The 25,181-nt window shown below is 34.6% G+C and overlaps 1 protein-coding gene across 2 annotated transcripts in view; it reads left to right on the top strand.

The window, feature by feature from the left end:
- LOC108747815 (BMP-binding endothelial regulator protein) overlaps nucleotides 1-25,181 on the top strand; it is a 42,032-nt gene that overhangs the window by 9,720 nt on the left and 7,131 nt on the right. The window contains exons 1-4 of one of the 2 annotated variants that reach the window (XM_018485631.1): nucleotides 10,520-10,586; nucleotides 10,662-10,911; nucleotides 16,262-16,402; nucleotides 23,655-23,740. In XM_018485631.1, the coding sequence (XP_018341133.1) occupies nucleotides 16,303-16,402; nucleotides 23,655-23,740 (186 nt within the window). In that variant the 5' untranslated portion in view covers nucleotides 10,520-10,586; nucleotides 10,662-10,911; nucleotides 16,262-16,302. Of the gene's footprint in view, nucleotides 1-10,519; nucleotides 10,587-10,661; nucleotides 10,912-16,261; nucleotides 16,403-23,654; nucleotides 23,741-25,181 lie in introns of those variants that run through there. The other variant, XM_018485633.1, reaches the window with a different exon arrangement.

Here is a 25,181-nt window from a genome sequence, read left to right as displayed (position 1 = left end):
TATATATATATATCTTGTGCTGGAATTCTCTTAGAAGAAATATCAACTTCAAAGTTCTCAAGTTTTTTCGTCCGAATTCTTTCACAAATATTCATAGTAGTCGAGTGAGATGGATTTAAATTGCATCAACCGCTCGACAAGAGATAGTCATCGTCTAAAATTAGTCGCTACCTTATCAGTGGTGTCTAAAAATTTACGACGGAACGATAAGTTGTGAATAAAGTAAGTCATTTGTACGAATATAAATTGGAGTCGTACGTAAGTATATGATTCCCCGAAGGATTAGAAGCTACATTTTGTAAATTACTATTCCTACACAAATTCCACCTTCACCGCTCGCATTTCTAACATTTTTCTGCCGTGTGTAACGTGTACGGTTATAATTTACGATGAGTTTTTACCTCTACTATTCAGTGTCTCTTCAGCAACGCCATGAATCGCCCACGAATCATGTCTCCAGGAATTCTTGCAAATGAGATATTGACTCGTGAGAAAAATACGCTTCTTATTTGCATGTATAACTCAAACAGCTTTTCTCTAATTTATTGAGAGCATTATGGAATTTTCATTGCTCTTATTACATAAATCGAAGGAAGAACGATTTTGCTGAAGTAGTATCTAAAAATTTAGCTCTATACAGATCTGAAAATAATTTTGTTGGACCATCTAAATAATTACATAACAATCTCTCAAGCATGATGAGCAGCGCTACAAAAAATTTTGACATTCCAACAACCAGTTTGAGTCCTACATAGTTATTTTGATAGTCCAATATAAAATTATTTTCAAATCTGTACCTATAATAGCTAAATTTTTTTTAGATACTTTAACAAAACCGTCTTTTCCATTTAAGAGATAGAAATAATATAAACAAAAAATAATAGAAATATAATAATATAAAATTTCTGACGTAAATCGAACAATGATATTCCAACAATAAAAGAGTATAAAAATATTCTGAATATATAACATTTATCTTTGAAAGAAAAAAGTCTCGGCTATTTAATCAATGAGATCGATATGTTTCAAGCGAGGATAACAATCGTTTTCTCCATAGCGAATAGCGTGAGAAAGTCTAAGCGTCATTGTTACACGATTACAACGCGAGCGAAGTCAGACTGTCGAGAAGTCAAGGAAAAATTCCGTGCATCGGCAAGTGACCAATACATTGCAACCGCGGCCGGTGTGATTATGCGATTGCAAAAACGACATCGCGAGTTTTTCGCTGAATGCTGCGCACAACGAATGACTTCCAATCATTCGTTGATTCCGCGGCGGGCGCAGGTGGCAACGTGAGAATCTCAGATATTAATATCGTGGAGGAATAGGCGCGATCGGAATTATTGTAAGCCACGAACATATTCCCGTCACTTTGTACCTTTTGCATCGCCACCATCGTCCTGACAGAACTCTTTTGCGCAACACTCACGTTTACATGAACACGTCTCGCCGTTTTATTCGCCGATTAATAAGGCTCGGTTTCTCCAACACCTGTTTATGCCCGTTTCTACCAATGTAGTATTTCAATCTTGGCTCAACTAACTCTTCGTCTTTTTCTACGGTTCTAAGGATTAAAAAAAAAAAAAATAAAGAGTAATGTTGGACCGAGATTAAAATTAATCTATATTGATAGAAACCGCCATTAATGTTCATTTCTATTTAGATTAACTTTAAATCCCGGTTTAATTTATTATTTACCTTCTTCTAAATTAAAATGTGCGAGATATCTAGCTCGAGATTGCTAAGCAAAAATTAGTAATCGATCTTTTTCTAATTTTTAGAATTGGAAAAAGATAAAAATTAACCAAGATTAAAATTAATCTACTTTGGAAACGGGCATTAATTTAATTCTGGTTAATCGATCAGTCTTCTATTCTTTCGATCTAATTTATATCGCACGGTTTGTAATTTTTACATTCCGATTCCTTCTAAACTTAGTCTGTAACTTCTAATATCCGCGATCCAGGAATCAAATGAATTTAATGAATAAACATAGGAATAGTTTCTGTGCTTCTATATATATATTAGCACTAAAAAATTTGAATTCCTGAGAACTATATATTTATCAACTTAAATTCCTGTTTTTGTGACATCCTATTTCGGCAGGAATTTTATTATATCATATGCTATTACGTAATGCATACTGCTGTGAATAATATAACCGAGAAAGACTCATTTGGATTCATGACAGCTTGGTATAGTACTTAATATTTTTTAAATTAAAAAAAGACAAGGTTGTAAACTACGTTGATACCAATTGATACCGTTTAAGGATATTACTGTAAAATAACACGTGATTCTAAATCAAACTCTTATTACACGTGACAGTGAATAAGAACCGTGCAGTTTACAAAAAGTGACATTGATAAACGGTATGAGCGGTCTTGAGCACTCAAACAGTTCAAATATTGAAATTTCAATATTGATTCACCGACAGAGAAACGATTCGAACCTACGCGTTTCTATATGCATAAATTATTTACGCGCACGGCGCAAAAAGGGGTCTTCGAAAAGTCATCTCTTGATGACTTTTAATCATCCAGAGACAGAATGAACTTCGAAATTTGATAAATATCCCCGAAACTAAAGTGCTGCGGCACTTTCTCATGCCTTACAAATCGTGTGTCTCAAGCTTAAGTTTCTAACGTGCTATCAGCTTGTGACTTTATGAAGAAAAAATGAACATAAACATGACCGCGATCGCAATAAATCAAAGATTGTAACGAATAGCCGATACGGAGTATTCCCAGTTTTCCCAGCAATGATTGTTCATCAATTATCCTATAAGTGCGCATTATTCCTACGTAAATGTACGATCCTCGATCACGATCGGTGATCGTGTAATGCCTGTATCACACTAGCGATTGGAGATTGCGTCTGCATTCGTGTTTGTGCCTGCGATTATTTTTCGACCAATTAAGAAAAGAGATGCTGGCGATTGCGATTCACGCGATTCCCGATTTAAACATCTGACTATTTTTTATAATCGAGAGACGCAGACGCGACCAATCGCGAAGCGACTTTATAGTCATGTGACCGATTCATGTATCGAAACGAAAATTGAAGACGATATCTCTTGGAAAAGTGTGAAATCTATAATGCAGCGTTGATGCACAAATATTATAAAAATGTGAATTCCTTCTTTTAAAATTAATCTATATTGATAGAAACCGCCATTAATGTTCACTTCTATTTAGATTAACTTTAATCTCGGTTTAATTTATTATTTACCTTTTTCTAAATTAAAATATGTAAAATATCTAGCTCGAGATTGCTAAAAATTAGTAATCGATCTTTCCCTAATTTTTCCAAATTGGAAAAAGATAAAAATTAAACCAAGATTAAAATTAATCTACTTTGGGCGTTACTTCAATTCTAATTAACTGATCAGAGTCTTCTACTCTTTCGATCTAATTTATATTACACGGTTTGTAATTTTTATTTTTTTTATATAATTTTGTATTTTTTTTTCATACGCGTTGCAGGAAATGCCTTGCAAAATGTAACCGCTGATCGTCACTAGTGTGACGGTTGAAAAACGTCTAATCGCAAGTGCAAACGCGCGAACGCAGACGCAATCTCCAATCGGTAGTGTGATACGGGCCTAACAATATTGATAATTATAGCAGACGTGTAAACGCCACGCCGCCCGTCGCCGTACCGCGGAAAATTTGAAACACGTGTTTTATCGGCCGTGGCGCGAGGAACGCCCATATTCCGTCGTGAAGAGAGATCGCGAACGCCGCCCGCGATAAAGATCGACGACGGCGTACTTAATGTTGCATTACATTAGCCTACAACAAACGATTGCTAAATGAACGATTACCGCTGCCGTTCGTGGTCGATAATTACCGCATCGAACAAGCAGTTATTACTGCTTAGCGAACGATAATTCATTATTACAGGCTCGCATTGATACGTGACTAAATGTAGTCCTATAAATGTGTGTCTATATTCTCTGTCGGCCTATAAAAACATGCCGATATTATTGTTAAACAAGAAGCAATTACCATGCTAAACGGTCTCTCAGCAAATTAATTTAATACCTCACGTGTCTGATAAATCATACACTGTTAGCAGAATAGACGAAGAAAGTTTGTGTGCTAGCAAATTATACATCGTAATTATATTTCCTTCTTGTCGTGGAATTTCATTTAAAAAAAAAAAAAAAAAACTCAGCGTTTCGATACATTCAGCAATTATAATAGGTATTAGACAATAGTATGTAATAAATGATAGGTACAGTTAGGAAAAATAATAATAATATTGTAAAATTTAAAAGTCAATAGAAATACAGTCAGAAATAAGATATTAATATTAAAAGAAAATATTAAAGTTATAATTGAAAGTATCATCAATACAATTTTGAATTCAATGAATATGTACATGTTTTTCGCACAAAAAAAAACATCGTGTATCAGTTGAAGTCGCACTTGACGATTTCGCTTTACTTCTCTCATTTTTGTTTATTTTCCAGAAATTATGAGTTTGCGTTTTTACTAAACTCGTTCACATACTTCTTCGAAGTCGCGAAGACTTCAATAGTAAATTCAAACGCAACAAGTTCCGCGAACGTGGCTGAGTTGCTCTCTCTACGAAAAAGACCACAAACTGGAAAAAAGAGCGATTCGTTCCGCGATTTTTTCGTGGAACCGTAAACGTACAAAAGGAATCCTTTTTTTTTATGAAGAGGCGCAGAGAAGATTTAAAATTTAAATATCCGAGATATTTCGGAATTCTTCCTAAAACTATTAACTAATACCCATTATAATGCGGAATCGATTTCAAAAAGTAAAATTATATGAAATTACTTTAGAATTTTAAATATAAAAAGATAATTTTAAGATAAACGATAAACAGGAAGACAATCGAGTCATATTTCAATCGGATAGCGCTGATGTTGATAATAAAAAGAAAAATATATGAACAAATTAATCAAAAAGTCCAACTAATATGTTTTGCGAATTCTTATATCTGACGTTAATCTGTGATCTATTATACTTTATGAAAATCTTGTAGAATATGTTGAAGGAAATTAAATTGTGGGTTTTATCGTATTTATTCAATACAATAAAGAAATAATGAAAAAAATTTTATTTATAATAGTCGATATATATAAACAAGTTCTACTCTGGTAATATATAATTGTAAAAAGCTCTTTGACAAATTGCAACATTATAAATAATGTAAATGAAGAAAACGCGACGTATTACAAACGATTCTTCATCGATATCAAGTTATGATATCTGAATATTAAGATTCATACCACGTACGATTTTGCGAACATGAGTCTAATTTTATGCAATATAATGTGGAGGATTTTTCCGCAGATCTTCGACGGATCATCTCATTCATTTTTCCTTGGATAGCTATACGGGCGTGTTTAAATTAAGAATTGTAATCCATGGGAATGATTTTTACAAAGGCCTCGTTACTGTCTTCCTCGGATTAACATTTCACGGGAATTATTACAATTTCCATTCGATGCGCACTTCTTTTCTTTAGCCGCGAATCTACGAAAGAAAAAAAAATATACAATCCACCCAAAAATATATCTCGCGCTAGAGAAGCTAATATCCCGATTAATTGATTTACAAAGATACAGACTGTTCGTTGCCAGTAAGATTACGCCCTCTGATCTCGCTAGTTTAATTAGAATCACATCTGCTATGTTTTACATGTAACTGCTATTAACATCTTGTTGACTTCAGAAACAGAGAGGGAAATCCGAGAAATACTTCAGTCATGCTTCTTGATTATGTAAAACACTAAAATACCGTAGAAATTGACAAAATCATAAACTTTGATCGAAGAAACGACTTTATCCTTATAATAAGAAAATCGAATTTGTGTTAATTTAATAATCTCTTGACTGAAAAGTATTAAACTTATTAGAATTCAAAATATATATATTTAATAAAAATTTGTAAATATATAAGCTTTATTCAAAATATTATTATAGAAACAAATAATTATTATTTGCGTACAGTATACATATTTTTTTGTGTTTACATCAATCAAAAGTGTTCACTTCAGTGTAACATTGAATAAACATGCAATAAAAAAAGATCGATTATCATTAACTTCTGAATAATGATCACTGTCGTCGAAATAATGAACTACAACTAGAATCGTTGGAGTTGGAAGGGCCGCGACTGAGAAAAAGGTGAAGGGAACTGCCACAGCTATGTACATAACACGGTCGACGCTGAAAAGTCACGACGTGAATAATGCGCGCGTCAGTCTCTATTTTCAATCCCGTAACTTCGCGGGCTCATCCTTGCCCGAACGCGGAGAAAAAGCTACGCGATGTAATCGTAAAACGCTCTTACTCCTCCGGCCAGTCTTTTTCTTCTCTCTCCCTCCTCGCGCCGTGCACAATCGCAACGATTCAAAGCGGAAGATTGGATATATTATAAATTCAGAGTTGCTTGGTACATGTAACATGATAATGAAAGCAATGTAATATAGAATAAGAAAAGTGTACGATCTTTTATATATAATTATTAGAATTTCAAAGTGTGGAAAGAGAGAAGACAGGGTAAAGTACAATAAAAACGGTCAACTCCTGTCCGCTCTTATATGGAAAAGATTATTTATTTTATTTTAACTAGGCAATATTTTAAAAGTTATTGCCCATCTTTACGAAATAATCGACATTCGCGCGTATAATTGCTTATAAAAAAAAACAAGCTTCTCAAATGTTCGTTGTAACACGTATTTCAACTTTTATGACATGTTTTTCTATCTGCCGTGAAATTTTTTATCAGTTTATCTATTTTTAAAGAATTTTATACGATATTTTTTTGCGCATTAAAGATTCCTTTTTTATAAAAATAATTTATTTCTACTTACAGGAAAAAAGTTTATTTGGTATGTGAATTGTAATTATATTCATCAAGAGTATTGTAAATTTTTTGAAAATGTTTAGGTATCAATAAATTATGCAATATCATTTAATATATTATATTATTTATTTCATTTATTGAAGTATTTTATTTGTCAGACTGCGTACAATATATGTAAAAGATTTTCTTTTTCTTTTTTTTTTTCATTCGTTTCTTATGGCGCAGTTTTCATTTCCGTCGTGATTTTCTAGCGGCGTATTCTTTTTTACCTCGCCCTTCGAAAGCTGGTATGGTTACATTAAGAGTTACAAGTCGCGCGAACAATTTTACAGTTGCTGTGCGTCGTAACTGTTTCTCTCTCTCTCTCTCTCTCTCTCTCTCTCTCTCTCTCTCTCTCTTTCCTAGAATAACATCCACGAGAATCGTAACTTTCTCGATAAAGACATGGGGTGTGCGGCACACGCTCGGTAAAATATACAACCGCAGTAAAAATATACCGAAGATTGCAGCAATATTCTGTGCTAAAGTTGTGAGAAAGACGTCCTGATAAATGCGTAAAATCGCAGAAAAAATACACAGTTTCATGGTTACGAAATATTTCTTTTAGCTTGACAGTTTATTCGCGAGAACGTTGCTTTTTGTTTTATAGCAATTAATGTCAAATTATATTACATAAATCACTGGAATAAGATTAAATAGAATAATTATTAATTGCTGTATGTACAATGATCGAGTTCTACTTATTAATTACACTATAGAACATTACTTTGCAGCACGAGTGTCATTTCCGATATATTTTTACCTGCTGAAGAACGACTCCGTTGGCAAAGATTGACTGTCAGAATTTTAAGAATAAGAAAAATGGTGTCTAAGGGGATCACATTTTTTATCCCTTTGATACTATTCTTCTCAAAATTATAATGTAAAAGCCAACTTTTGCCAACAGATTTGTATTCAGCAGATAAAAATACATTTTTATATCTCTTAATTTATCCAACAACAATTTATTACATGTTTTAAATAAATAAATTAAGGAGAAATTGCCAATGTGAGTCAGTGCAAGATGTTTTTTTGTGAAAATAATTGTCATATATAATATTAAATTACAGACGTTTCGACATCATAATTGTGTCCTTTTCAAGTGTGAACATAATATAGACTAATTATAAAAGCATAATTATAGCATCCAATAAATAAAATGAACTGTTGTCAATAGTAAAAAAGTTATCAGAACTGAAAAACATCGTTAAGCTGTAAACTACTATCTTTAATATATGACAATTACTTTTATCTTTCAAAAAACATCTTGTGTTGGCCCACATTGGCAATTTCTCCTTAATTTATTTGCTAAATATTGGAGCCTTTGAATAATTTATTATTATTATAATTTTAAATCAGTTAATTGAGGAGATGGGCGGAATAAAGGCACAATTCTACCTAGGCCTTTTTCCGGTAATTAGCTTCTTCATGTATTGTTGATCGTAATAGAAAAGTATTGTATAACGTGTAACTTCTTAAAGACATTAATATTAAAGACATAAATTCATTTGATATTGAAACCCATAATTAAAAAGTAGCAAGTTATTTTAATTTTTGTTAATATCACAAGATTTTGTAATTAGACCTTTATTCCGCCCATCCCCTCAATTGTACCAGTTCTTCTGCGATACTCGTGTCTCGTGGCGCGAAATCATCGTTAAAGCCTCGTCTACAACAGTCCCACAAGCTGTGTCGCATGTCGTATGAAACGTCGCAGAAGTGTCGCGTATAGTCGCATGATTGTCGTAGCCGCAAGAGCTCTTGTCGTACGAGTGAAGTTGGAGTTGAGCCAACTTCAACTTTCTGCGAAATGAATGAGCTCAGCCAATCGCAGCGCGGCGCAAGTTGACGTTCAGAATTCATTGTCGAATTGCGTGCAAACAATCATTGTGACTATTGTAGACGGGGCTTTAGGAATCGTAGATCCGCGTATATCACGACGCATCGATGGGTTATCCCGCGAACATCTATTTAAATCAGCCTCGCGGTGCCGCAGGTGTTTCCACCGCGATACACTTCTCATAAATGCAAGCGACCGAGCTGCCTACTGATCCCCCCCCCTTTCTCCCTCCCCCTCCTCCCCTCCCCCTTCTTTGCCGCCTCCTAGTTCTCTATCCGTTCGCGTCCGATGCACGTGCACTGCTCCAGCCCGTGGGCTCGCTCGTTCGCTCGCTTATTCGCTCGCGCTTTTGCGCAAGCTACTGCTTTTTTTTTTGCACAGTGCACGCTTGCGCAAACGTAGTACATCGTGCAACGACGCGTAATGCAGAACGAGAGAGAGAGAGAGGGGGGGGGAGAGGGGGGGGAGAGAGAGAGAGAAGCATGGAGGCAGCAGAGAGGGCACATAAACATGAGCACGTGTCCGTGAACGGCGCATGTGGCAGAAGAGGAAAAAGATGAAGGGCTGAAGAGAGGGCGAGAGCAATGTTACTACTGAGAGCTGATTCCCAAGTGATGGAGGAGGATACTCCTCCTTGCGCTTGGAAGAGAGTCGCAATAAAGAATGAAATTAACGTGTGAGACGATAACGTTAATTAGCCTACCTCCTATCTTGTATTTTGCATGCCACTTAAACTCAGCATCCATGTGTACATACGTACAATAATATAATAAAGATATAGAATTTGTACAATTAGCGCTTTAATTAACAGCAATTAGCACCTTACAGAGAAAGATATTGTTTTTATCATTTACCGATAAAAATAAAATAATAATAATTACCGTGGAAACTTACCTTGAAACTGATGGAAACAATTTGAAAAGGAAAATATGCAAATTGATACGACAACTCGTGCCAGAAGAACATCCGGCTTTTAATTCGTCGCGTCATTATAAATACCGGGAGAGATTAATTGTAACACACGTCCAACGTAAATCGGCAATTGACAATTAATTCAAAAAAGCTTTTACGGGTAGAGGACATCGTAAAATTGCGTTTTTCCCTTTTTTTATGTTGTCTTCGCTTCATCACATGTTACATCACGTAGATCATAATTATCGTATACAATTGCGTCGTGACAACACGTGTCATAAACCGTTATTCATTAGCTTGACCGAGCATTTAATTTGCATTAATTATACACGACGTCAAATTCGAAATTACAGTAGTCGTCGTAAGTATCAAGCATGTCACGATATTACCATTCAAATATTATCGCGTGAATTTCGTATTGCCCTCATGATAAACGATTACATACGTATTTCGACGATTTTCAGCGGCCATAAGCTTCCCGGATGGTCCACCACGGATGGGCTAATCAAGCTGCTGCGCTTAATTTCTCTGAGGTTGCGGCGCTCTGGGCCGCCTCGTAAATCAAATCTTGACATTTTGTCTACTCACTCGCGAAGCCTGACCAACTAATAACGGAATGCATACCTGACGAATGGATAATTTAGTCGTCGCTATGAACGATGAAGATGATCGTTCAAAAAAAAAAAAAAAGAGCATTGATTTTGATTTTGATTTATTTTAGAACGGTGATATCTGTGTCTTGATAGATATTATAAAAACGGTATTGAAACGTATATATGATTTAAAGAACAGGTGAATATGTAAATATTATAAATAGTATCAGTTTTCACGAATTAATAACATAAGAAGAATCATAAATAATAAAAATAATGTCTTGATACGAAAAACTATGGAGGGAAGAGTATATTGAACTTTTCAAGTATCGAAATAGTAGCTTTTTTTCGATGGTAACTATCAGTCTAATGGACGCTTCTTTGGATTCACTCTTTACGATGCTTACGATCTAATTTAGCGTATTACAGTGCAACGAGTCTAGAACTTCCCTTTGGAGCGCCGCTTGTTACGAGTTTATTCGCCGCTGCCGAGATTCGATCGGAACGCTTAGTCGGCGAATTAGCGATGCGCTCAGAAAAAACGTATTCGAAGCAGCTGGAGCTCGGGGCTCGTGTAATGACGGAATCCTAATTAAAGTCCGAAGCAAAACGAGAACGATCGCCGGGAGGCAGTCATGGTGGAGAGGAGGAGCAGTAATAACGGCACTGAGTGAAAGTGGTAATGACTATTAATAGTTGAATAGTACGTGCGAAGAGGACGACGGCGAAAATTGCGGACACATATGCTGACTTCTTCGTAGTGCTAAAGAATATTTGTTATTTAAATGCCAGAGATTTGCATTGTATAAGTGCGGAGCTTTGTTTCTTTTCGAAAGGAGTAAAACAATAGATTTTCGTCGACAGTATATAATAATTAATGAAAACGAAGATGTAAAGAAAGTGCAGGAAGAATAAATATACAAGATAAAAAGTTTAATTGATACAAAGAGAACATTCAAAATTTAATATTTTAAAAATAATAACATCTCTCTCTCTCTCTCTCTCTCTCTCTCTCTCTCTCTCTTATACTGAATTCTGCAGTTGAATGCACTCAGTGCGCATTTCAACCGACGTAGAGATTTGTGTTTAATGTAAATAGAAACGGATTAAATTGTAAAATCCTCAACATTTTATTGTGCTATTTTACAATTCGAAATATTTGCAATATTTTACACTCGGATTAGATCAGTGGCTTTAATACGCAGTCTAAACAAATTTGCTGTCATAGGCGTAAGATTGATCTTTACAGTAATTTGTAACTTTATTATATATTGGGTCTAACAATATTTAGAGTAAAAATTTACTATATAAATAACGATAAGAATATGTGAAACATTGATCTGTTAGCGCATTATTATATTGAGAAATGTATTCGTGAAATGAGATTTGATATCGAAAAAATGTTAAGGCAACTAAAAAGATACTTACGGCGGTGAGAAGACACGCAAGGCACGATGAGCCATAATTTCTATATTTAAATGTAATTATACTCGAGCATATACGAGTGCAAGTGGTGGCTGTATGAGCAAGCGTCTCTCAATCCCAAACGTATTTCCTTCCTAAATAAACGCTTAAAATAGTATACACACTCTTTCTCTCACCCGAGATAAATGTTGCCCAACATTGTCGCCGCTAAATACATCAATGACAATGGCGGCGTGATTGTCGACGCATTGATGGTACGCACATGTGGCGGAATAGATCAGGTGAACCCGGCCCTCTTATATCTGCGTGACGTGCGAATATTTATTAATCACGCCCCATAATAGAGCTGTTCCACTTAAGACTCGCTACACACTTGTGAATTTGATATACTTTCATGCACACGCCGTTGTGCGTTGGGAAAATTTTCCACGCTGATGTTTTACGACTACCTGTCTGCCTCTACGCGAATAATCATACAAAACATTCTGGATCACTGAATTGCTTACCGATTGTGTACCATTATTACATCGTTCTGTGGGTAATCCAGTGAAAGTGATAAAAAGATTAGATTGTCCTTACATTTTATATTACGACAAACTTTTCATGATCCATTCCACATTTTTTTTTATTTTTCACACAAATATATATTCACTATACGTCTGTTAATCGAAAACTATATGTATATATAGTCTTTTTCTTGAGGGTAGATTATTTCTTCGCTACGCGTACAGTTCTCTTTCTATTTACTTTCATATATATATATATATATATATATATATATATATATATATATATATGATTAATATACGTTTATTATAATTAACGATAATTTCAAATATTAATATAGTAAAATATCAAGTGGAAAAAGAAATCAACATTTTTATTCAGCAATCGTAATTATAATGAATATAATTATTTTCTTAACTTTGCTTATTATATTTATACAGTAATATAATAATAACTAAAAAGTATGTTAAGAAAAAATGCTAAAGATTTCCGAGCAGTGAGTGTGGCTATAGTAGTAGCACAATTAACTATTTGTAGTTGAAACAGTTGCAAATATGCATATAGTTGTTCCAAAAAATGACTGCAAATGATAGTTAAATTATGATAATTATAACCCATTTTGTTCTCTCAGTGTACAATTCTAAATGAAACAAGATCTAATATCCAATTTCGAGTTTCAAAACGCGCACGTACGTGTACACGTTTTGCATCCATTTTCATAGAAGGAATTAATGCTAATTCCCAATTGCTAAATTAGTATCTATTGTGGCAATAATCTCTGCGATTTTCTCATAATTTTCCATATTTTCTCTCATTTTTTCCTGCTATCTACTCCGTATTCCGTGTAAGAAATCGACTCATTTTTCCATATTATTCTCCTACGTCGGAGAAACCTACGTCTTTTATAAGTCTACAATTGGCACGTAAATTTATCTTCTCGTTTCCGCAGCAATGTAATAACCGAAATATCTTACGCATGTATATGAAAAAGGCATCAAGGTGACATTTAATAGGGAATATTAGCAATTTTACGATGCTTCGATGTTCATTACATTTTTTTAACATTTACGATCAGTCTACTAAATTCCTAACATACATAACCGAATTATTTGAATAGATGAATTAGTGCAAAAGCCGATATTTTCAGTGTCTCGATGAAATATTTTGAATCGGAATCCCCTCGCGTCGAATTTTATTCGAATCACGATATCACTGTTCGAATATTTGCACAGCCCTAGGTCCCCGCTCATATTTCACGTTGTAAACTTACGTGTGTAATCGCGCGGGATATTACCAGTGATTACACCGCCGATTACATCTGCGATTTGAATTAGACGCGCCGCGGCCGCGTGTAAACCGCCTACTACGTAGTACGAGATACGCGAGAAAGAGCACCTCCTCTCGCACTACCTTTCGCAAACAAGCGTCGCGCGAGCGTTTGTTTGTTCGCGCCTCGTTCGTGCAAACAATCTGCATGATTGCAAACAATCTCGTGTCGACGCGTCATTATGCGCGCCGTTGTGCACGACGGTGCAGAAGTTCCCTCGAATTGTAGATTGAAGAGCGTGGAAATTTATCGGGAGACAATATCCCTCTCTGAAGTTGATCACCTTTCCCACACATTTCAAGCGTCGCAGTAGAGAAAAATAAAGAATAACATTTGTTCTGTAAACGATTTATATAAGGTCGGGGAAAGATATCGCTCTGCGAACGGGGTCGCGTTTTTATTTCTCGTTCTTTATTTTTTTCGAATAACGAGAGTAATATCTCATGCAAGGCGTTTCGTGAAATTGTAGACGAAGGAATAGAAAATAAAAAGTACAATTAATACCAACGATTACAATTCAAGCATTAGACCGGCGAGAATAAGTCAATTGATAGAAATGAAAACTTATTTTCGGTCAAAGCAGATCTTAGTATTTAAATATTATTTTACGCACGGATATAATATATCTTAATATTTAAATTTTATTTTACACATAGAATGAATTAAGAGATTTTTTTTTATTCCTGCACTCTCTAAATTGGCGTACACGGTGCGGTAAGTTGAAGTGAAAGAAATAACGTATGTTTGTTTCACTTTAACTTATTCAGTTCAGAGAGTGCAGGAATTTAAAACTGACCTTATACAACGTATCCAGTTCTGCATACGCGTGCCCTTTTCACTCTTGAAACGTAATCATGAGCTAAAGTAATAATGCCACATATTAAATTGATAATCTAAGTATCTCGAGAACTAAAATAATTTAATTCATCAGAAAAAATATATTGCCTGAGCTGGGATTCGAGATCGACAAAGATTTCGTGCGGTCTACAAAAATTGGATATGTTATAAATCGCACTCTGAAATATTGAAGCACTTTGTAAGATCCGACTGTCGACTGAAAATAGGTTTACTTCTCTCTCAATCGATAATACATTGGTATTTTCCACATTAACTTGTCGCATATTATTATATCGTAAATATGCGATGAAAACACGGCAGTAGAATTGCATAGCGATTCAAATATCTCAGCTGACCTAAACGACTTTCGAAATAAACGACTCTAGTAACTAAAACTGAGCGTGATTAATATACTTATCTTCGCACTTGACGCAATCTATTCGTTCGCAGTGCTATGCGTTCAAGAATATTCCCGGAGTTCGAACCAGCCGATCGAAAGAATATCTACTCATAAATTTCTCGATTCTCGGTCCTGTCGGTTGACTGTTATATCTTCTTTTTTTTTTTCTCCTTTTTTTTACGATCGTGCCTATCGATATGGCGCGTACGCGCCTCCTCGACGAATGATACGTGTGTGCACGTATTAATAGATTTGTCGAGTCACCTCATCGGCATAGAGATATTTCGTCGTGGGTGTAACGATACTCGCGTTGCATACAAAAGATATAATAGACGCGTAAATATTGGTTTCGTAATCGATTAAGAATTGATCGGCGACGGCGAGAATCGCTCTAACGCTCAATTTTTTACCCTCACGATTTCGCTGGAATCTTATTAACCAAACAAAAAATCGTGTTAGGCTTATTCGAAGCATTTGGAAAGTATATGCATATAACGTATGGAATAATTGAGCATATTCCATTATATCTCCCTTTCGATCGTGTTACTCTCGGTTCCCTCGTGACATTCTTTCTTTTCTACTTAATTTTTCGTATTTAATATGCGTGTGCTTTAAGACTTGTGAAGTGATTAAATTCAAACAATTTGCTATTTTAAATAAAAACATGAGCTCATGTCGACGCATATAATCCATGTTGCACTATGGCGCCATGGACATTTAAGCATAAATTGATATGTATAGAAATGCATCGAACTATTATGTATTAATGCTACTGGTGATAATATACGGTATGTACATTGTTAGAAATGGCAATTCAATCCTTTTGTTATTTTTAACTTCTATACATATCAAAATATAAATCATCCGTAGTAGTTATATTTGTAAAATAAACAGCGTCCGCATATTAACATGCCTATACACTTAGTAAATAATAAACTAAATTTGAGTCGATTTTTAACACATTTTCGTGAGTTGTTTAAATTGTTTAATTTTATTGTTTTAGTTAAATTAACGACATATCGAGTAAGAGTGGCAACCTACAGAAATGATCAAATGATTAAAAATAACTCAATTGATATAATTTGACATTATATGAATTTAACAGTGTACTTGATTATTTCTTCAAATCTGCCGTAACTCTCTAAACAAATGAAGAGAGAGCGCGTATTACACGTATTATTGAGTACTGCATCTTAAATTATTATCTAATAATCTCGGAATCTCATTTCAAAAAGTTAAATTTATATAAATTGTAATGGTATACAAGCTTCTTGCATTTCGCGTAGCAAGATTATTCTTGTTTTACTCGACAAATTTATTATAATGCTGCGTGTGTGTTTATCTAGTTAAAAAGTATGCAAAAATTCAAGTTGACACCGTCTCTATCGGAGACATGCTTGTAATACATAAACATTGACTCGTGTCTTGAAAATATAAATCTGTACAAATGTTTTGCAACTTTATTGCACGATCAAAGAGAATAAAAACGTGAAGTCATGTGGTTAATGATTATCTTGTTTGTTGTTCTTTCAGCAAATTGTCGCGGCAAAGTCTGAGATCCGGTATATCTAAACATGGAGTTGACACGATTACCTCCGACACTGGCTTTGGCTTTGGCCCTGGCCTTCCTTTCGACGGCACATCGTTGCGACGCCACCTCAGAAAGTATAATCGGTGAGTATTACGAGCGCAGAAGCACGCAACGATTGCGAGCGTGTTATTTTGATAGCTGACTAATGATTGGGCTCAAAAGGGTGCCAACGTCGAAACTCGATCGATGCTGTTTCGTTGCATTCAGTATATAAACAAATTATTGTAGTATACATGTATAAACGAGAAGTATTAGAACAACGCGCTATTTTCCGAGAGTAATTAAAGTAATCAAAACTAAGAGCGCTTTCTTCTGACGAAGTTCTAAAATAATTCTGGAATATATATATTATGTCAGGTAACATATATTTGATCAAAATTATTGTTTTTTTATTCCTTTTAAATATTTATATTTATATTTAAATATTATATGTTTATAAAATATGTATTACAGAACCTAAATTTGAACATTTATGTGCTATAAAGTAAAAATTATTCTTTTCAATAGAAGAAAAAAGAATTGTATTCTTCGATAGAGAGCTTTACGCGCGAGAGAGAACGCTAATGAATTAGTTACTGATTAAGAAACAATCCTGTCGCTATAAATTACACAAATCATTATTTATTACATCCCAATAAGAGCTCAAAGGAGGAGAATACTATTACATATTATGTTTGTTTACGTCTTGTTTTTTTTTTTCAGCGAAAGAAACAATAATTATGTTATATAATCACACCTGCTATATGTTTCATTCAAATTTTTCAAGTCAGATTTAACATTACTATATTTATGATGATGATTATTTCTTAATGAGCCTTAATCTATGGCGTTTATCACTTAAAAATTTCTTTCCTTTCCACCGACATTAAATTTATAATTTCAAAGTAATTTTTATAGTATTATCATTCTTTCAATAATAATTACGAATATTCTCACCGTTTTTGATACGTGAATGATATAAAGAAATCATGAAAGAAAGTAGCAGAAATATCGCGTGTTCGGGATTGACGGCGTAAAAACTACGTTTTTATCTCGCTTTCGTTCGCGTTTCGTAATAGTTGTGTCGAGTGATACTTCCGCGATATACGAATACGTGAACAAGACAGCCAACAAGAGCGGCGCGCGAATATTGCCGACGAAGCGATCGAATTCCCGATTCCAGCTGCTTTGCTATCTCGCACTGCATTCGCGCGCGAGTCCGTCATGCTCCATTTATGCCTTTTAAATGCTCTATTCTTAGCCTATCTCCATTATCTGCCGTTCTATTTGCGCCAGAATCGAGTCGAATCTCACGGTTCGTGTACGAGTCATCGCGAGTGGAGCAGGTCGCCGTCTCTGCCTCGCATTCCCGTAAGAATGCTTCGTTCGTTCGTGAGTTTACGCGAGTTTACCGTCGTTGACAAATTATTCAGGAGAATTCTTAAAACACTATGCAGCACTTTTGTGACAATTTTTTTCAAAATCTTACACGTGTCATTTTAATCTTTGCGGAAGTCATTCTGTCTGAAGAGTTCTGTATACTTGTGGATTACTCATAATATATGAAACACATAAGAATTACTTATTTTTCAAAATTATTCAAAATTACAAAACAACACTTTTGAAGCATTTAAGGGATATCGGATACATTACTTTTGTGCTAAATGCAAAAAAAAATTAATTGAACCTTATATAATCATCGAACATTTTCTTTTGTAGTTGAATTAGTTTATGTGAAAATGTTTGAGTCGATTTTTATACAAAAAAGAAAAAAATTAATCTTGATATTTTATATAAGGTACAAATTATTCTTTTATAGTATCTGCAAATATATCATATTAGAAAAATGCGTATTAATTTATCTATTATTGTAGGTTCCATCGCGCAATCAGTTATGATTCATAACAAATTTGAACTTTCATGTACAAATTATTCAAGTAATGATTTTATATATCAGGAAAAATTTCTTATATCTCTGTTACTTTTGTATATCTTTTGAAATGCGCTCTTAAAGTCATATAAAACTTTTTCACATAATCTCTGTAACAGATTACATAACAGATTACATACTGCATGTAACAGAAGTTGCTTGTCCTCGATTAATTTTTGCAAATTATTAGCTTAATACAACTACAATGATTCACGTTAATGTCTTTTACGAGACGACTGATTTACTTTCGCGACGTACAATCACTCATCAACAATTGCGCGTATTGTGCGGAACATATCGGCATCAACGGCAACAAAATCGATTTCACGAGGTCAGTCTGGCAGAGTTCAATTTACGACGGTAACCATATCCTGGGTACTTTTGCACGCGTGCGTCATTTTGTCGGAAATTGCATCGGGCGTAACCGTATCCGCGCGGAATACAACGAGCGGTAAGTTCAATCTAAACGGCCACTTACGCTGAGTGCAACGAGTGCGTAAATATCCCCACCTCTCGTCCCTTCCCTCCGTGTCCTTTTTCCAGGACGCCGCAACGCACTGCACGATGGCTAAGTGCATCTAGGAAATTGTCCGCACTCATCGGCGGAAGCGCAAGTCCCTCTTTGCGAAGCGTAATCGAGGACGAACAACGCTACGTGTTTTTCAGGAAATTGCATTCCCACTGATTATCCAGAGCTAATCAGATGACCGATTCGCGCTGTTTCGCAGAAGTCGCGGGAGCGAAGTACGATTTTATAAACACTTTTGATACGCTGTAATCGCGGAATGCCGATGATACTGAGATTGCCCATCATTAGCGCCGCTCGAAACCGATTAGATTTACGCGGCTTCGCGTTTCATCTGACAATTAATCCTAAACTTGGAAGTGTATATAAGTATCTTTCGTTCGTCTGCACTTACAGATTCTTGCTCGTAATTGAACTTGTGCTCTCTATATAATTTATATTCATACATATGTTACCTAATTTATTATTATAACCTCTTGTTTTTTTACGAAATTCGAAATTTTATGAATCAAGTAGGAAAATTAATAAGAGATTAATTGTTTACATGCCTTATTTTAATTTAATTTTACGTTTAGATATAAGCCTCAGGATTGTCAAATTTCTTTAATGTTATCTTTAGGATTAAATGTTACAGCTTTTTTTAGCTTAAAAAACAAATGCTAAAAACAAGTTGACGCATCGCGCTCTCAATTGCTCTGCTTTCCTGCTGACGCAGTTGGCAATGAGAACTAATTGCCAAGAAAAGAATAACGTTGTTAATATGCAAATTAAGTTATGATGGGGACAATTTTTAATATTTAAGATATATTTTGACATTATTTTTCCTCGGGGGATTTTCATGTATTTTTATTATATTTAATTATTTTATTATATTGAAATTAGACGATTTAAAAGATAAAAAAAATGTTAGATGAATATAATTTAAAAGTAATATTATTATTCTGTGTGTGTGAGCTGTAATTTTCAAGACACTTAATCTTAAGTGTCTTAATCTCTCAATAAATCAAGTTTTTGAAGAAAAAGTAATTCTCAATTACATGAAGCTTTTTATCATTAAAGTTTTCTTAATTTAATAATTACAATTGTGAATACAGAATTATATGTATATACTTATGAGTATAAGGAATTTAATTTTATACATATACATTATGAAATTTTATTTAAATTTCAATTTAACGCTTTGATTGCCATGTCATAGACATGCATACTAATGATGTCTATTAATCTTCTTGAGAATTATGGCATTTCTATATGAATGATAATTTTCTACTTAATTCGCACTGTTCTTCCTTTATACGTTAATTACATAAGTTAAATAAAAAATAAAATTCTTTTTGCGTGCTGAAGACTATGATTTCCATGCAATAATTCTATGATGTAATTTGTGTATAATTATCATGACAAATAAAATATTAATTTCCTCAAATGGTACAAATTCATCTACGTTCATCTCATGCGGAAATTTGACATCTGACAAATGAACAGCATGGAGTTTCATGCCACTTTTTGCGCGCTCTCTTCAGACTGCTCTCCGAGTTTTTAACCGTGCAAATAGCTCGAGGAGCATAAGAAAGAAAGAAGAAAGCATCCAGAACTGATGGAAAAGAGAAAGAAAAAAAAAACATATAGGGAAAGGTCAGAGAAGATAATTAAGATAATAGAGAAAAAGAGATTGCAGTGCAAAACTGTTTTAAATTTATTTAGCAAACACAAATATCTCGCGCGCGGTTTGTTACATGCGTTTCGCTGAAAAATCACTTTTCCGTGAAAAATCACGGATGAAATAAACCGTGAGAATATTAAAAAAAAAAGAAATGTACAAATACGTGAAAAGGAAAAAAGGAAGACAAAAGGAAACGGTCGCGAACGCCAACGAACTTTTCTTGTACACGCATTCCTGCGCACTTTAAAGTAATATATCAAAGTTTTTTTCTTTAATAGTTAACAAAAGCAACAGAAGAATATGATAATTGTAATTAATAGTATTAACATTTCGAAAACGAACGATCTCTGATTGACTACTGCCACTTACTTTTACGATGTGATTTCTGTGAGTTCTCGTGATGTCACTATTTAATAGTCACAATACTATCACAATACTAACAGCTTTCACTTTGATTGTTAGCGTTTGAACATTTTCTCGGGAAGTTCCTAGAAAAGTTAAGAAAGTTTGCCCGATTAAAACGAATTAATTTCCATTTAAAAAAAAATAGACTATAAAAGGACAGTTTAAAAATCAAAATAATAAAAATGGAGGTCTACGTTAGATGATTTTAAGTTAGTTAGATATATATATATATATACATATAAATATATTGTTAAATCTCAATGAACAATTCAAACAACAGACGTTTCGCTTTCTATCAGGTCATGATCGATGTCGAAAAAATTATACGCGATACAAACTGTACATATTAAACACAAGAACACAAAGTTTAAAACCCAATCACTATTTTAGAAATTTTAAAATTAATATTAGATTGCGTTGATCTTGTTGAGAAGTTTCCAACACCTGATGAATATTGCGCAAATGTAAAACGATCAAATATGTGGACTATAATTTGTCAAAGAATGAACCTGTTCTTGTTCTCTAGTTAATTTGTCAATAAGAACTGACAAATTTAACTACGGAACAAGCACAGTTTCATTCCGGTTGACGAGAGGATAGGCGAAGATTACACATTTGATCGTTTTACACATGAATTCTATGAAAAGAAGCCTTACATTTGCGCGATATTTGTCAAATTTTGGCAACTCTTCAACAGACCTCACGATGTCTCTCTCTCTCTCTCTCTCTCTCTCTCTCTCTCTCTCTCTCTCTCTCTCTTTTTCTCTTCAGTGTAATCTAATATTAATTTTACTTTAAAATAGTGTAATAATTTGGATTTAAACATTGCTTTTATAACTTCATAATATATATATATGTAATTTTTAATAATATAATGTAGTTTTTTTCAACATATATAACAACTTGATAGAAGTCGAAACGTCTGTTATTCATTGTTGAAATTGTTCATCGTTAAAATTTAACAATAAATATTTAACTAAACTCATATTCCCTTATTTTTATTATTTTAATTTTTAATTTTCACTTATTTCTACTTGCTTTTTTACGTAATAATGTTTTTATATTTATTTCATTACTTAAAAATTAATTTCTGGATAAATAAATAAGGAAATTATTATGATACAATATTTTCACGTTTAATATGACTTCTTAAATCAATTTATAAATTGATTGAAAATAAGTATTTTTATTTTTTTTTCTCTTATGCATTTCGTAGAAATATTTCCATTGATTTTAAGATGTACACATATTCATATTAAATTTTATTATGACTTATTATGATTTATTTCAAACTATTTTACTGTACCTGTGAATATTTTTTTGAACATTTCTTTCGGGTGTTATAAAATGGAAATATTGATGTAATTTTTTTAAGTAAATAAGACTCAATAAAATAAGACAAATTTTAGAATCGGACAATTTAGTCATACGTGTTATAAAAATATGGATCTTAAATATTTCCGATAGAAAGTGGCAGTATTTAGAAATTTTGCAATCGATTGTCCATAAAGCAAATAATTGATCCTCTCTCGTGAGATTTTTTTGTGAAGAGATATATGTACATCTAAATGAGCCGAAGGAATTGACGATACGAATTCGCCTCGAAAAGTGCACAACGCGTTAAATCTCTGAGAGCAGTGACGGAGTATACAAAGCGCTTTCTCGAAGGGAAAAACGCCAAACTTATTATCTCCATTAGGAGGACGAATAAGAAGAAGAGATAAAAAGAAAAGTGACAAAGGCGATATTTTATTCTGCTCTATATATAGAATGTGATATGTCGTCTGAATAAATAATTTAAAAAATAGATAAAGCCACAAACAGTAATAATAAAAATATATTAATCACGCACTCTCTCATACATATCCGAATGGAAATTCAAAAATAGAGAACAAGCGTTACTTGATTACACAATTTAACGGTTCGGTGGATTATGCTTTGAGAGTAATAAATAAAGAGAGAAGAGAGAGAGAGAGAGAGAGAGAGAGAGAGAGAGAGAGAATCGCGAGAAATGACTGAAGTTTTACAGAAAAGTTGCTTAAAGTGTGCAGGAATACGTGCGCGAGGGAACCGGGAGGGACGTTGATGATGGCGGCTTCGTCGATCTAGCAGCGGAGCGCGACATGATTTTCGCTGGGAAATGGACAATTTAACGACTGGGGTACGTCCTAAGGTACGTTCACGATGCTGTCGCGTTTAATTTTTTTATAGGGCAATAATACTGGAGCGAGAAAAAATAAAAATATAATAAAAAAAAAAATAGAAAGCTAAATTTGCCAAAAGAATTTGTCTCAGTCATTTTAAGTTACTTACAAAATATTTGCGAAATATGCTTCTTGCATGATTTCACATCTACAAAAAATAGATCGAATAGAAAAGTTATCGGATAAAACTATCAAGCTATCTGAAAATTGGTTTAACATGTAAATGACTTAATTTTATTCCAGTCGCGATTTAATTATGGAGAAAGCTGTATTTCGTTTGTTCTCCCAAGGCATTTCATTATATCATATTAATTCAGCGACTGAGTCTCATAAAACGTTATTAGAAACGATTATTGAAATGATGATTCTGTGCCCATCGCGTACACGATCACTGTCCAAAATGTAATAGTAAATCTTTGAGCGCTCGGCTCACGTACGACGTGTATGAAGGAATGAGGAAGCTTCTAGCATATATACGAAGGTGGATTGGAATGCTGCATTGTGATTACAGCGTCTCTATCGCGCTATTGGACTACCGGGATATTGCGGCGTGGTACACAACCGACATCACGCGCGAGTACTCTGCATATTCATTCTTTTCACTACAATTGTTTCTGTTCGATTACAGGAAGCCGAGAGACCTGCGACATCGAGGGAGAAGATATCACCGTCGATAAGATCCTGAACACAAGATGCTTCCGCTGCATTTGCAAGGTAAGCCGCGCGTATCCGAATAACTAATTGGCATCTAATAAGGAACAGGAAATTACAATTGAATTTAAATTATGCGTATGGATGAATAAACTTAATCTTTCGGGAACTTAATAGAGGGAAAGATTTTATGGTTGGTTTATAATTGTCAATCGAAATGTGTACTTTCTAAAACTTTTAGAGAATCTTATTACTCTGAAGAAATCTCCTAAGAAAATTGAGCCACTCCTTTTCAAGTTTGACTCAATCTTCACTCTTTAGAGTGAGATTCCACTCCAAAGAATTTAGAGATAGTGTTATCAATCGGAAAGTTGATATTGAGAAAATGTCTGGTCGGATTAAATGGAACTCTAGTTGAAAATGAATGAATCAGAATTTTCTGATTAAATCTATTAGAATTCTTAGTTGATATAACCAGATTGATATAATCAGAATCTTCCGATTCATCCATTTTCAACTAAAGTAGTATATGAAAGTATATAATTCATATAATAAATCGAACTCTATAATACGTTGATCGAGAAATTTAACAGTTGAGATATATATTATGCAAAACTTTCATTAAAAATCGATTTCGAACTCGACGAAGAATACTGAGACGTCATACATATCATAATATTGTAACTTGACGAAGTGTTTCAATGCGAAAAAAGGAATGCAAACGCAACAGGAGAGCAGCAGACGAGAAACACGTACGTGTATCGAGTGACGCGTTAGTCTTGACAAGACTAGCGGGAATCGCGAAAAAGTCCGTCTGGTAGTATCCGATACGGCGATTCTTCTTTTAAGGAGAGGAAAGAGGGGTGAGGGGGGGGGAGGAATGAGAAGAAAGAGAGAGAGAGAGAGAGAGAGAAGAAACCGCGAGGGAGATCGAGAGACATGGAAAGCTGCGTAACTATTTTCATAGTCCAGTTCATAGATTGCGTCGTTATCAGACACGACGAGGCAACGCCATGTGGTGACGGAACGGTTAAAGGGGTTAAAGTAGCTTGGCCTGGTTCGGGAGGTCAAAGAGAGGAATTTCCACATCGATCCGCGTTCGATTCGCGGTTGCGCAGCGAATGCACGCGCACGCACACGCGCACGCACGCACGCACGCTCGTTCACGCGTGCATCTTATGACGCGCCGGCCGCCGCCGTAGCCTCGATCATCTCCCGACACACCGACTGCATCGCGAATGATCTTAGCGCGACCGCGGCGATTTATCTGCGCGTTTGGTTCATTGACTCGTCGACTCGTGGCCGACCGAGATGAGGCTTCTTGTTTTCGCCCCGCTGCTGCTGTTACCGCTGCTGCCGTTGCTACTGCGGCGAGCGGCATGCTGACGGCGGTGCAATGTGTGACATAATTATTTGTTTGTTGCGCCGAAGCGGTCGACCGCGATCAATCATTCACGATTTATGAAACGCGATCATAAATCGTCCGAGCGAACGAACGTTTAGT

Source organism: Trachymyrmex septentrionalis, unplaced genomic scaffold (genome assembly GCF_001594115.1).
Source record: "Trachymyrmex septentrionalis isolate Tsep2-gDNA-1 unplaced genomic scaffold, Tsep1.0 scaffold20, whole genome shotgun sequence".
NCBI classification, from domain to species: Eukaryota; Metazoa; Arthropoda; class Insecta; order Hymenoptera; family Formicidae; genus Trachymyrmex; species Trachymyrmex septentrionalis.
Note: the sequence above shows the minus strand (reverse complement) of the source record. Positions and strands in the feature narration are given on the sequence as shown.